This window comes from Balearica regulorum, chromosome 5 (genome assembly GCF_011004875.1).
Source record: "Balearica regulorum gibbericeps isolate bBalReg1 chromosome 5, bBalReg1.pri, whole genome shotgun sequence".
Classification (NCBI taxonomy): domain Eukaryota; kingdom Metazoa; phylum Chordata; class Aves; order Gruiformes; family Gruidae; genus Balearica; species Balearica regulorum.
Genome location: NC_046188.1, coordinates 57,206,582 through 57,220,752, shown reverse-complemented (window position 1 = coordinate 57,220,752; position 14,171 = coordinate 57,206,582). Strand labels below are relative to the sequence as shown.

The 14,171-nt window shown below is 40.0% G+C and overlaps 1 protein-coding gene across 3 annotated transcripts in view; it reads left to right on the top strand.

Annotated features, from left to right (window-relative positions):
* INSC (INSC spindle orientation adaptor protein) overlaps positions 1-14,171 on the top strand; it is a 147,518-nt gene that overhangs the window by 74,334 nt on the left and 59,013 nt on the right. For all 3 annotated transcript variants that reach the window (XM_075755090.1, XM_075755092.1, XM_075755089.1), the window contains 4 exons: positions 5,771-6,116; positions 6,590-6,642; positions 8,308-8,431; positions 10,908-11,021. In XM_075755090.1, coding sequence (XP_075611205.1) covers positions 5,771-6,116; positions 6,590-6,642; positions 8,308-8,431; positions 10,908-11,021 — 637 coding nt within the window. The remainder of the gene's footprint in view (positions 1-5,770; positions 6,117-6,589; positions 6,643-8,307; positions 8,432-10,907; positions 11,022-14,171) is intronic.

Here is a 14,171-nt window from a genome sequence, read left to right as displayed (position 1 = left end):
CTCATGGAAAAGATTCTGAAATAAAAATAAGTAGATTTTCTGGAAGGTAAAAATGAAACAGCTCTCTGGAAAACACTGGAGTAAAACAGAAGTTTAATTTTGGGAATTCTTGGAAAATAGGGACAGTGCAGAAAGACAGTGCAGAAAATGTAAGTCAAATGTATAAATCCATAATTTACCTGAATCTTGGATATCCTGCAGCAGGGGGGGTTGGAACTAGATGATATTTGAGGTCCCTTCCAACCCAAACCATTCTGTGATTCTATGATTCTATATTGCATGCTCTTCTTACCACTCCATCTTAGGACACAGGAAAAATGAAAAAGGCTTTTTGAAAAGGTGGGGAGAGTAACTGGATGATCAGAGGAGTGGAATCACTTCTTTATGGTGACAGACTAGATAAGACTGAGTTTCTCTACCTTGGAAATGAGATAACAGAGAGAAGATAGGGTAGAGCAAATAAAATAGTGAATTACATGAAGAGGTGAATGCAGAACTATCATTTCAGTATCTCTTAGCATCCAAGAACTAAAGAGCTTGTGTTAATATTTCCAGGCAGCAAGTTTAAAACAAACAATAAGAAACACTTTTTCTTACAAAAAAATAATCAAACAATGTGAGACACTGCCACTAGATGTTGTAAAGGCCGAAAGTTTAACTGAGTTCAAAAAGGGATTAATGGCTACATTTGTTTCATGAATTGTAAAAACATCCTGCTCAGACACAACTTTTGGCTTAGGAAGTTCCTAAACCACTAATTGCCAGAAGATGGGAAGGAGGGGTTGCTCAGCTCTTGCCATGCCTCTTATAATCTTTCCTTATGCATCTCCTAATGGCCATGTTGGGAGCAGGATAATGGGCTAGACAGATTTTTTTGGTCTGACCCATTATGGCTGGTTTTTATTTTGTAGGCGTAGGTTTTTTTCAGTAATGGGGAGAAAAAATGGAAATTTTCAACTTGTTTTTGGAGTTCACTAAATGCTGTCTGAAATATGACTTAACAGGTAATTAGGAATCATCACACTTTTTGCTTTCCTTATTTTAATATATTAAAAATTAGCCTACAAATTCATGTGCTGAATACTTAGGAAGATTTTCTCTAAATACAGGCAGATGTGGATGGAGGTGAATCATTTATGTATTTCACTTAAGTAGTCATGATATATGTGAATTTTAAAACATAATGTGTCAGAAAAGCTGACATATTGAGCATGGGGAGTTTTCTGTGGTTCTGTCTGAAAAGAGGTGAATGGTATTATTTTTTATATTGGTGTAAGTTAAGGAATACTAAGTTTCAATGAGAGAACATCCTAAATTCTACAATTGTACTTCTGACAATTAGTAGGAAGAGGTGCAAACAAGGGGAGTTTCTTTAACATCTATACCTTTTTTGTACAACTTTATCATCCTTTTTTCTCCTCAGAGTGAAAATTGGCTTTTGGGATTAAAGGAAATATGAAAAATTTTTTGTTGTTGTTTTTGGTTTTTTTCCCCTAACCTTCTATTTTAGGGTTTTTTCTGTTTCAATTTATAATGTAGGAGTTTATTTGTACTTACTAAACAGAGATTTAATCAATTATCATAGTGCACTTTAGAAATGAAAAATACATTACTCTATGTCAAATGAGTTTGTCCTGTACTGCATGAAAGCTATACACGTCGTGATAAATCATGATCTCAAACTTCTAAAGTTGTTATTTTTGTTTATTAGGAAACCTTGCTTCAGATCCAAAAAAGCAATAAGGAGACAACACATACCAAGAAGAAAGAGAGCCACAATCGATCATGAAATGCAATTACACAATATTCAAAGCTGAGTGAAATAAAGATCTTAAATAGCAGTAGCCTGTAAAGTTTAAAATTAAAAGTAGTTTCATTGTATATGGTGAAAAGGGGGATTGGATCAATGAAACTGATCTCTTGTATCTTATTTTTGATTTATATGAAATTAACTTGAGGTGATCCTCCTTTTCATTTGTATGTTAATAAATTTTGCTCATTTGTAGAATATTACTTCAGTGGTCTGGAAGGAGATTTATTGAGTTCAGCTGGTGTTCAGTGTATAAATGGAAGCACAAGAATTAAAAAGACCTTCCACCTGGTCATCCTTAGCTTGGCTAATGTAATTACAGATTTTGTTCTAACAGTAAGACTTTATGTAACAGCACAGAGGATTATTGCAGTGATGCTGAGTTGCAATAAATCAGTATCTGGATTAAAAGAATGGGGGCTATAATACAAACTTTCTTTTTGTCCTTTCTGGTACAGCATCATATAAAACTGCAGCATGTATCCAGAAGGTAGACAACAATCCACTATGCTGTCAGATTAGCTCCAGGATACCAACAGAAGTTTGAAAAAAATAATTAAGCCCAGTCTCTCTTGCTTTCATTTAATTTCATTTCTTCTTTGCATTTCATCTTCATTTCTTCAGAATTCTTTAGCATCAATTCATCTTTCACTAGAGGAAGAGATACTAAAATTTTGAAGTATTGCGTGTTAGAAGACTTGCTAAACATTAAGACTGAGTCCTAAGCTGATGAAAACTGTCAGAAAAAATTCTTTTATTCATTGTAGATCAGAAATCTGAAATTCTTGCTGAGTAAAGTGCCCCTTTTGGAAGTGTGTTTTATATGCAAATATTACATTTGTTGGTCATGCTTGGGTATGAATTCTGCAGAAACTGTTTCAGACATAAAAAACAAAATCTTCTATGCCATGGAGACTTGCAGTGATTCTTTGAACTTCTTGGCTTCCTGCTTTGCTTTATTATCAGTGAACAATCATGAATTATCGATGTTGTGTTGAGGGGATATAATGGGCCTAGTGGGGTCAGATGGTTAATTTTGGCAACCATCATTGAGAATCTTTTAAGTTTTTACATAAAGATAAGGAAAACTTAAATAATTTGAAAATACATTATGGCTTGCTTTTTAACAATAACTCGTCTTTTTCCTTTAGTTCTATGTAACTGTCATTGTATTTATCTTTAATCTACCATTGATATTAAATTTTTTTAATATATATATTTATGTATATATTTACCAGAGAAACTGGTCTCTTGTGAGGATAGGGAAGGGAAAATGTAAACTGAAATGATGTAAGCTTTAGATGTGGTAGGTGAGAGTCAAAATACAAAGCTGGGAGCCCACACTTTGTGCAGATGGTCTGAGAGACTCCAGGAGGCAGCAAGGGGTCAGGCAGGCCTCAGAGAGAGGGACCAAATTTCCAGGCCATCAAAGGGATCAGGGTGCTGCAACTAAGGAATTCCCTGAACTAAATGAAACAAAAGTAGAAACCATAGCATGTCTGCAGAGGTAGGTAAGGATCATAGAATCATAGGATGGTTTGGGTTGGAAGGGACCTCAAAGATCACCTAGTTCCAACCCTCTGCTAAACCACGTTGCCCAAAGCCTCATCCAACCTGGTCTTAAACACTTCCACGGAGGGGCCTCCACAACCTCTCTGGGCAGCCTGTTCCAGTGCCTCACCACTCTAACAGTAAAGAATTTCTTTCTAACATCTAATCTAAATCGACCCTCCTTCAGCTTAAACTCATTACCCCTTGTCCTGTCACTACACTCCCTAGCAAACAGTCCCTCACCATCTTTGAATGCAGTTGTGTAAACATCATGAATGCAGTTGTGTAAACTTCGCTCTGTCTGACCTAGGGTCTTATACCTGACCTTTATATACTGTTAGATACAACGTTAATGACAGTAGTCATGTCTAATAAAACCTGGCTCTGTATGTGTGTATGGTTGAGGTGAGGATTAAGGGGTTTTTATTAGGATCTGGGCAACTCGCTATAAAAAAAAAAATCTAGGTAACTTTACCTTGAGGCTCTGGGGAACTTGGGATCCCTCACAAAGATGAGCTCAGAACAGTTCAGTACAGCTGCTGTCTTCGGTACTACATTTTACTAGCTGGAGGGTGCAAGAGCACAAAATGCAGGCCCATTGCCCTTGTGTCACGGTAGGCTCATCAAGGAGTTTCTTTCAGCCTTGCTGGTTCACATCGTATTTGCTGTAGTGCAAAAATGTGCTTTGGAAGTCAGATGTGCAAATTGTACAGAAAGCAGTGAGAACTTAAGGGGGAAGGTAAAGGACTGGTCAGGAAGTAGAATCCAGCTGAGGTTTAAGGGATTATGATATGGCAGGAACAGATTGTGGTGGGTTGACCCTGGCTGGGGGCCAGGTGCCCACCAGAGCTGCTCTATCACTCCCCTCCTTCACTAGACAGGGGAGAAAAAGTGCAACAAAAAGCTTGTGGGTCGAGATAAGGACAGGGAGAGATCACTCACTAATTATTGTCATGAGCAAAACAGACTGAACTGAGAGAGGAAATTCATCTAATTTATTACTAAGCAAAACAGAGTAGAGGAATGAGAAATAAAATCAAATCTTAAAACACCTCCCCCCACCCCTCCCATCTTCCTGGGCTCAACTTCACTCCCAGCTTCAACCTCCACCCCCCCTCAGCGGCACAGGGGGATGGGGAATGGGGGTTATGGTCAGCTCATCACATGTTGTTTCTGCCACCTCTTCATCCTCAAGGGGAGGACTCCTCTCATCGTTCCCCTGCTCCAGCATGGAGTCCCTCTCACGGGAGACAGTCCTTCACGACCTTCTTCAACGTCTCTCCCACGGGCTACAGTCCTTCATGAACTGCTCCAGCGTGGGTCTCTCCCATGGGGTGCAGACCTTCAGGAGCAAACTGCTCCAATGTGGGTCCCCCACGGGGTCACAAGTCCTGTCAGCAAACCTGCTCTGGCGTGGGCTTCTCTCTCCACGGGTCCACAGGTCCTGCCAGGAGCTTGCTCCAGTGCGGGCTTCCCACGGGGCCACAGCCTCCTTCAGGTGCCTCCGCCTGCTCCGGCGTGGGGTCGTCCACGGGCTGCAGGTGGAATCTCTACACCCCCTCATCCTCCCTCCATGCGCTGCAGGGGGACAGCCTGCTTCACCATGGTCTTCACCACAGGCTGCAGGGGGATATCTGCTCCGGCGCCTGGAGCACCTCCTCCCCCTCCTTCTGCACTGACCTTGGTGTCTGCAGAGTTTCTTACATCTTCTCACTCCTCTCTCCGGCTGCAAAAAGCTCCCTCTAACTGGTTTTGTCTTTCTTAAATACGTTGTCACAGAGGCGCTGATTGGCTTGGCCTTGGCCAGCAGTGGGTCCGTCTTGGAGCCGGCTGGCATTGGCTCTATCAGACACAGGGGAAGCTTCTACCAGCTTCTCACAGAAGCCACCTCTGTAGCCCCCCCCGCTACCAAAACCTTGCCACGCAAACCCAACACACAGATATTGCTGATAGTATCATTTGCTGTCTTGGTTTGGATGTGTCAGGGTGGGTGGAAGGGCTTTGGAGAAATGCTGCAAGGTAAAACTTTTTCTGTTAAGTGTCTAATAGACAAAGTGTCTAGAAAAAGCTGTCAGTACAGTCCCATAAACAAGAAGCAAATGCACCCATAACTGCTCCTTCATCATATTAAACTCTGAATGTGCAAGAAACATTTCCCCATTTTCACAAACAATTTTATAGCAGGGTAAGTAAGTGGTGTAAAGGTGATTAGAAAACCAAAACCTGTGTTTGAAATAGAAAGCTAAAGCATGTTGCTGTGTTACTACAAGCAAATTGTTCAGTTGGTTGCCTTTTGTCAGTCAGTTGCAACCTGGTAGATGGATGCAACTGTATGGTATTGCTGGTAGTTATGCTAGTTAAGGTTGTTTTGCTCTACCTCATTCTTCCTTTTCTTTCTCTGCCTTCCAGTATGCACTTAATTCAGGTAGACTCCGTTCAGCGATGGATGGAAGATTTGAAGTTGATGACAGACTGTGAATGTATGTGTATTCTCCAGTCCAAGCCGATCAGCCTTGAGAAGGATGGTGAAAATGAACTTATCCTTTCCTCGCAATATAGCACGTGTGATAACTTGCAGCTGCTATTAAAAAGAGCTTGGATCATAAGCACAGAGTTGACCAGGATTGCTCAAAAGCTGGAGAAGAATAGATGGCAGAGAGTCCACAGCATGACAGTAAGAGTCAACTGCCATGTGCGTTCAATGATAAATGAATACAATGCATTCACCAGGAATTCTTCAGAAGAAATGCACCAGGTAGGATGCCTTACCTGATGTCATGTTTGTCTTGTTTAATTTTTTTTGCTGTAATGATAAAAACTTACTTTAAACAATCTGTAAGAAATGCTTGCATACTGATACTGGTCCCTTGTTTAAGACTAATCCCTTTTCAGCCATGGATCCTATTTTATTGTAGGCCTGATTCTGAATGTTAATAACTTTGACAATTTACGTTGAAGAAAATTTGGTTTTGAGGACTTCTGGACTAAAGTAGTTAGAAGGCCCATCTGTGGGTTCATTTGCACTTATGATGTAGAAATACTACTTTTTTGTTAAATTTAGTTTTATCTCTGCACATTTTATTCAGAAAATTAGAAAAAGGGTGTCCATATGAAAGATTATATTTCTGGAGGGTTTTCACCTAATCATCATAAACAAGCATTGTTTTTTAAAAGCAATTGTGTGTATAGATACTGATTTAAAACCCCTTTCTCTTTCTCTCTCTGCAGTTTGAAAAACTTTTAATAGACAAGTGTTCAGAATTTACAGCATTCACAGAAAGGTAATTTAAATTTTCTAGTTGAAATATTAATTTTGCTGTTTTATTGTGTTATAGAATTTCTCATGAGAAGTACAAATCCACTAACACCCTCAAATGTTTGAACTTGGCCCCCGCAGCTCTGAAAGGCTTTCTAAATGTTAGCCTCTGGTGGGTGAAGTGAGTTGCTTTTATCTAAACTGCATCCTAATGAAAGATGGGATCTGCTGTTGCACAAAGAGCCTGGCATAGACACAAAGCTTTGTGCAAGTGGGTTTTTCAGGGCTTTTAGACATCAGACAAGAAAGTCTGATGCTAATGATATTAATAACAAGGTTCCCTTCAAACGCTGTGGAGCCAAGATTTCAGCTGGTGTGAAAACTTAAGTTGCAAGACTGTCGTGCTACCAATTCCTGTACGCACATATCCATGTATTAGTAAATTAAACTGAAATAAATACACATTTCTTTAAGTTGCAGTTGTAGGTTTACTCAGCTCTGTGCACTCCAAAATGTTGAGATTGGAAGATAAGAATCTCTTTATAATTCTTCTCATGATATTTCTTCTGCCTAACATAAGTTATCATGTTTCCTCCAGCACAGTTCAATCAGTCTTTGTCGATTTACTTTAAACACTGTGCAAGTCATTCTGCTTGGGGGATCATCGGAAAAAGACACCATCTAATTATCAGGAAAGAACATTTCTTGAGCACTATTGCTTTTTTGCCAAACCCACACAGCTCAGACTTTACTTTTATATTCTACTATGAGACACACTGATTTAATGAGAGCTCTGATCTCGTAGTGTCTGCCCCAAATCAACCTTTTCCCTCCTCTGTTTGACAAAAAGTTGATAGTGGTGGGTGAAAGACAGGTAAAGCTGAAAAGGGCACTTGCTGTGTAGGTGGAGACACTGATCAACCAAACTGTATCTTCCATTACAGTGGCCTGCCTGGGTGGAATATGTTTTGACAATTCAAATGAATACATTTCTGTAAGGAAGTATTAGTTATTTTGTTTGAATTGTATAAAGTTTTCCATCTTTATCTCATTTCTTCAATTACAGTGAAATATCACTGGTTACAGGATAGTTTTACTAACTCTGTAAAGCTGCTGTATGTAATCTTTCTGCATAGAATGCCAAATTTTGCTTTTGAGTATGCTGTTTAAATTTAAGTGAAGTTTACTCATCTGGACACACATCCATATTGGGTCCTTAACCTGCTATCATTAAACTATGGCAGAGAAGGTAAAAAAAAAAGAAAATTATCGAAAGCGCTTCTTTGGCCGTGAAAGATGGATGGATATACACAGCTGCAGCTGAAATACAGGCATCCTTGAGTGACTGTAACTATCAGCGTAAGTGGAAAATAGCAGTTACACTGCTGTAAACACAGCATCTGCAGCAAAATTTGGCCTGCAGTCTGTGAAGTAAATTGTGATCCAAACTTTATTCATTAATGTCCACTGTTACCCTTTGATAGTATACTTACTATGTGTAGACAAAGCTTTGATTAAAAGTCTAGTGTGATGCTAATAGCACAAAGACAGTGTCCTTGTGTGAAGAACTGAATTCCCATTATATGTCCATTATTAACACAGAGTTCACATGTGACGATCAGCTTGATAAAACAATAGTTCTCTATTGCATCTTTTTTCCTTCATCTCTCTCCTTTCTCTTTCTTTGCAGGTGCATACAAACTGAAGATGAACAGATACTGAAGTCCATGAAATCGTGTATTAATGAAACACTCACTACGGTTGCTCAGTATTTTGGCCAGTTGATAGAGCTGGTTTTAACACATGAGGCACAGGTTAGTTTATAGGTTTTTTGGGGGGTTTGTTTGTTTGGTTGGTTTTTGTTTTTGTTTTTGTTTTTTTAAAGTCTTTCAAAATCATTGAATCTTGAGGGAGAACATCCATTAAGAGGAGGATTAGAATTACAGAGCTCAATTTTCAGCAAACTTTTGATCAGTAATTCAAATATCTTGCAAAGAACTCTAGATGTTTGTATTCTCAACTTCTCCAATTACCTCAAATCCCAAACAAAATGATCTTATGGCTCACTATGGTACTTACTTTTCTTGATATGCCTCTTTTATTGCCAGGCATCTAATTTCTGGACACATTTTCTTTTCCTTTCATACAGATGCTGCTTTTCTTTAGAAATGTTGGAAAAAGTCTCTCCTGCTCTCAGTAATTCTCATTAAAAGCTAAACTTTTTAGAAGATGTACATATATCAAGTATATTTTTACAGCATACGTTTTAACCAGTGCATGTCTTAGACTCTAGGAAGTAGTCATAAAACACGATGTTGTGTACAGGTTCTACATATCTGTGTGTGTAACCTTCCAGAAACAGTGCTGTATCATTGCAGGCATGATGTATAGTTTCCAGTGGTGATTAAATGCAGATAAATTCACTGAGTAATTAGGCTGAGACTACAAATGCATTAAATTTTTTTCCATTAGACCATTCTTGAAATAGTAGCAACTTGTAAGTCTAACCCATCTATCTTAACTTACACTGGTTTCTTTCTTGAGATCTCATTAGAAATCCCCTTGCACCCTCTAATCTTCCTCAAATAAAAAACCCCAAATGTAATTATGATCAATTAATTTGTCCATATTTTAGAGGTGATGTTATGCTGACATTTTGTGTTGTCTCTGCAGAAAAAGAAGAAATGAGAGGCTTAGTGAAGAGGAAATAGGATTTAAATAATATTTACTATGGGGCTAAAACAAAACTAATGCACGGTATTGGTTAAATTCTAACATACTTTGATGCATTAAGATAGCAAAACCAGTTGTAGTCCTTTCAGAAACATCCCTTATAATTTTAAAAGATTACTACTAGGTGGTGAGAATCTCCAGAATACATTTGGAGAATTACAGTCAAACTAACAAGGTACTTGCTAATGTGCTTTGGTTAGGATTTGAGAACTACATGAAATACCACATATAAGTTAAAGTGTGCAAATAATTTTGCTTGTTGCAAATTTAGTGAGTAGGTTGTGGTTGGTTTTATGCTTATTCTTTTTAATCTGAAGAGCAGTTCTTCATTGCTAAAATTTCTGTCTTTGGGTACTTTGGCACCTACTGATACACCTGAAATCCTAGTCCCTTTTTCTTTTAAGGGAGCAGAATTAAATACTCTGTGTCATCTTGTGTATATTTACGTGGCTGAAAACTTGGATTAGAGGTAATTAATAAAAACATTTTTAAGAATAGTTTTCTGAGCCATTCAGTCAGGCTGCGTGCCCACTTCTGCCATACAACCACATTGTCTGTGGGTAGTTTGCTGCTCTGGAACAGACTAAGTGTCTCTGTGAGAGGTCAGAACTCTCACCTTAAATTGTGTACTCAAGAGCTTTCTCTTCTGATCAGTGTATCAGGATTTTATTCAGGATAGGTTCATATTAAAATGTGAACTGATAACTTACGTTTTTTATGGAACATTTTTCTAATGCTAAAGGTGAGAGAGCACAGCCTCTTAAAGGGAAAATAATTAAATTTTGTATAAATAACAGTGTAAAATGTGGAATATTTCCTTGCACTTCTGTCAGAGTTGGATTAAATATAAAAATTCTTACCTTCTTCCTCCCACCAATATAATTAATTCTTCCTCTAATGATTGTATGTACTTTCAGAAAGAGTAAAATTAAATGAATTTCATATTCTTCTGACAGCTGTGTTTCTCTGTGAAGCTGCAATGGCACACATGCAAAAGCAAGATAACTATTTACAAAGCTAAAAATATTTAACCTATTTCATACATTGGAGAAATAAACTATATTTCTCTATGGAATTCCTTGTATTGGTCAATGACATTTTCTGTGTAGACTGAAAATAGTGATGAACTCAGAGCCTTAGAAAGTAGTGTTAGAAAGGGTATAGCAATATTCCTTATAAATAAGGTGGAAATGCTGCATCACCTTGTGATACAGCTTCGACACTAAGACAATTAGTTGCTTTCTGAAAATTTTAGTTCAATCCCAGGACAAACCAAATAATAATTTACTCAACAGCTGAAAAGTTCTTTATTGAATGTTCTCACACACATACCTATTCTCTTACTCTATTCATATTTATTTTTAAATATTGCTATTCTTGGTTATATCTATTCAAATGCAATGATAAATGTATTAGTGTTATCAGTCTGACTCCTGCCCATGCATTTTTTTCCCTTTCTCTGAGTGAGAAGCAAGATGATACTCCATCTTATCTTTAAATATAACACTAATATTTTTAATTGGAAGTAAATTATGTTTGTTATCTTATGTCACACAGAACCTGCTGAGACAAATAGAATTGTCGGATAGTATGTACATCACTGAGTCAGCGATTAGTAGTCTATTCAGCCTTACCCAGGAAGGTGCTCATCTGTGCCGTATCATAGCTAAGGTAAGGGGATATATGGATTAATCCAAAATAAACTAGTAATACAAGTACATTATTTTACTTAATAGTATATTATTTTACTTAATAGTGGTTGCAATTTTTGAAATGTAGAGTACAAGATGAAGTTCTGTATTCCAGGAGACAAATAATCTAGGTTAAAAAGAACAACAAAATTTACTCTGAGAAACTACATTTTTTCTTCTTTTCTGCTTTTGCAAGCCTCACTCCGAAGAGTTTATTACCACAATTATTCTATTAGAGTTTAAAAAAAAAAAGGGGGGGGGGCAAACCCCTTAATCTTAAATAAAGCTCAATGCCTCTGCAAGCAAGTGCAGTAGGACGGTAAGCTCCAACAGGTTTCTGGGCATTGATTCAATTACAGTTGTCTTTGTGCCACCTGAGGTATTATCACTCCCTTCAGTATCTTGGGCATCTTTTTAGTGTCTCTCCTGACAGTACTTTTTAAGTACCAGCTGCATAAGTGGAGAGAATTTTACAATTGGCCATGCATATAGAGTGATAGAGGAGCCATGCTGGACCTTGTTCTCACCAACAAGGAGGAGCTGGTGGGGAATGTGAAGCTAAAGGCCAGCCTTGGCTGCAGCAACCATGAAATGGTGGAGTTCCAGATCCTCAAGGCAGTGATGAGGGTGCACAGCAAGCTTGCTACCCTGGACTTCAGGAGAGCAGACTTTGGCCTCTTCGGGCACCTGCTTGGTAGAGTACCATGGGATAAAGCCCTGGAGGGAAGAGGGGCCCAAGAAAGCTGGTTAGTATTCCAAGATCACCTCCTCCAAGCTCAGGAGCAATGCATCTCAGCAAAGAGGAAGTCAGGCAAAAACACCAAGAGGCCCCCGTGGATGAACAAGGAGCTCCTAGACAACCACAAAACCGAAGCCTACAGAGGGTAAAAGCAAGCGCAGTTGGCCTGGGAGGAATACAGAGAAATTGTCCCAGCAGCCAGGGATCAGGTTAGGAAAGCTAAAGGCCTGATAGAATTAAATCTGGCCGGGGATGGAGAGGGCAACAAGAAAAGCTTCTACAAGTATGCCAGTGATAAAAGGAAGACTAGGGAAAATGTGGGCCCCCTCTGGAATGAAACGGGAGACCTAGTTACCTGAGATATGGAGAAGGCTGAGGTACTCAATGACATTTTTGCCTCAGTCTTCACCAGCAAGTGCTCTAGCCACACCGTCCAAGTCACAGAAGGCAAAGGCAGGGACTGGGAGAGGGAAAAACTGCCCACTGTAGGAAAAGATGAGGTTTGAGACTGTCTAAGGAACCTGAAGGTGCACAACCCCATGGGACCTAATGAGATGCATCCGCAGGTTCTGAGGGAACTCATGGATGAAGTTGCTAAACCACTGTCCGTCATATTTGAGAAGTCATGGCAGTCCAGTGAAGTTCCCACTGACTGGAAAAGGGGAAACATAACCCCCATTTTTAAAAAGGGAAAAAAGCAAGACCTGGAAAACTACAGGCCGGTTGTACCCAGCAAGATCATGGAGCAGATCTCTCCTGGAGGCTACGATAAGGCACATGGAAAGTAAGGAGGTGATTGGTGACAGCCAACACAGCTTCACTAAGGGCAAATCACGCCTGACAAATTTGATGGCCTTCTATGACGGGGTTACAGCATTAGTGGATAAAGGAAGTGCAACTGGTGTCATCTACCTGGACTTGTGCAAAGTATTTTACACTGTCCCACACGACATCCTTGCCTCTAAATTGGAGAGACACGGGCTTGATGGATGGACCACTCGGTGGATAAGGAATTGGCTGGATGGTTGCACTCAATGCAACTCATTGCAACTCAATGCAACTCATTGCAGTCAATGGCTTGATGTCCAAGTGGAGATCAGTGACAAGCGGTGTTCCTCAGGGGTCGGTACCAGGACCAGCACTGTTTAACATCTTTGTTGGCAACGTGGACAGTGGGATCAAGTGCACCCTCAGCAAGTTTGCCGACGACACCAAGCTGTGTGGTGCAGTCAACACGCTGGAGGGAAGGGATGCCATCCAGAGGGACCTTGACAAGCTTGAGAGGTGGGTCTGTGCAAACCACATGAAGTTCAGCAAGGCCAAGTGCGAGGTCCTGCACATGGGTCGGGGCAATCCCAAGCACGACTACATGCTAGATGTAGAATGGATTGAGAGCAGCCCTGAGCAGAAGGACTTGGGTGTGTGTTTATTGATAAAAAACTCAGTGTGATTCGGCAATGTGTGCTTGCAGCCCAGAAAGCCAACTGTATGCTGGGCTGCATCAAAAGAAGTGTGACCAGCAGGTTGAGGGAGGTGATTCTGTCCCTCTACTCTGCTACCTGTTGTACTGAGTCCAGCAGAGGGCCACAAAGATGATCAGAGGCCTGGAGCACCTCTCCTATGAGGACAGGCTGAGAGAGCTGGAGCTGTTCAGCCTGGAGAACAGAAGGCTCTGGGGAGACCTTATAGCAGCCTTCCAGTACATAAAGGGGGCCTACAGGAAAGCTAGAGAGGGACTGTTTACAAAGGCAAGTAGTGTGATAGGACATGGGGTAATGGCTTTAAAGTAAAAGAGGCAAGATTTAGATTAGAGATTAGGAAAAAATTCTTCCCTGTGAGGGTGGTGAGGCACTGGAACAGCTTGCCCAGAGAAGCTGTGGATGCCCCATTCCTGGAAGTGTTTAAGGCCAGGTTGGATGGGGCTTTGGGCAACATGGTCTAGTGGAGGGTGTCCCTGCCCATGGCAGGGAGGTTGGAACTAGGTGGTCTTTGAGGTCCCTTCCAACCCAAGCGATCCTATGATTCTATGCATATGGCTGACTTGCTGCAGAGAAACAGCAAGACCTCTTCAGCTTTGTGTATGGAGGAGGTTGGAGCCATGATTAAAGATGTAATTTTAGAAATACTTTGCATCCAATATTTTCCTTTTACAGAGGGATGTCATTACACTGACTTCTGGTAGTGTATGTTCTCATTTAGTGAGTAGTTGATGCTAACTTTTGATATAAACAAATCATTCTGCAGAGATCAGTGATACTGGAAATCCCTGCAGAGTTTGCACCTTTGAGGGCACTTGGATCTTGAAAAAGTGAGAAAGGCAGGGCATTGTGTGAGGTTGAGAATAGGATAATCACAACTGCGGTGTATGTAGAAAGAAGAAAACCTCCTTTC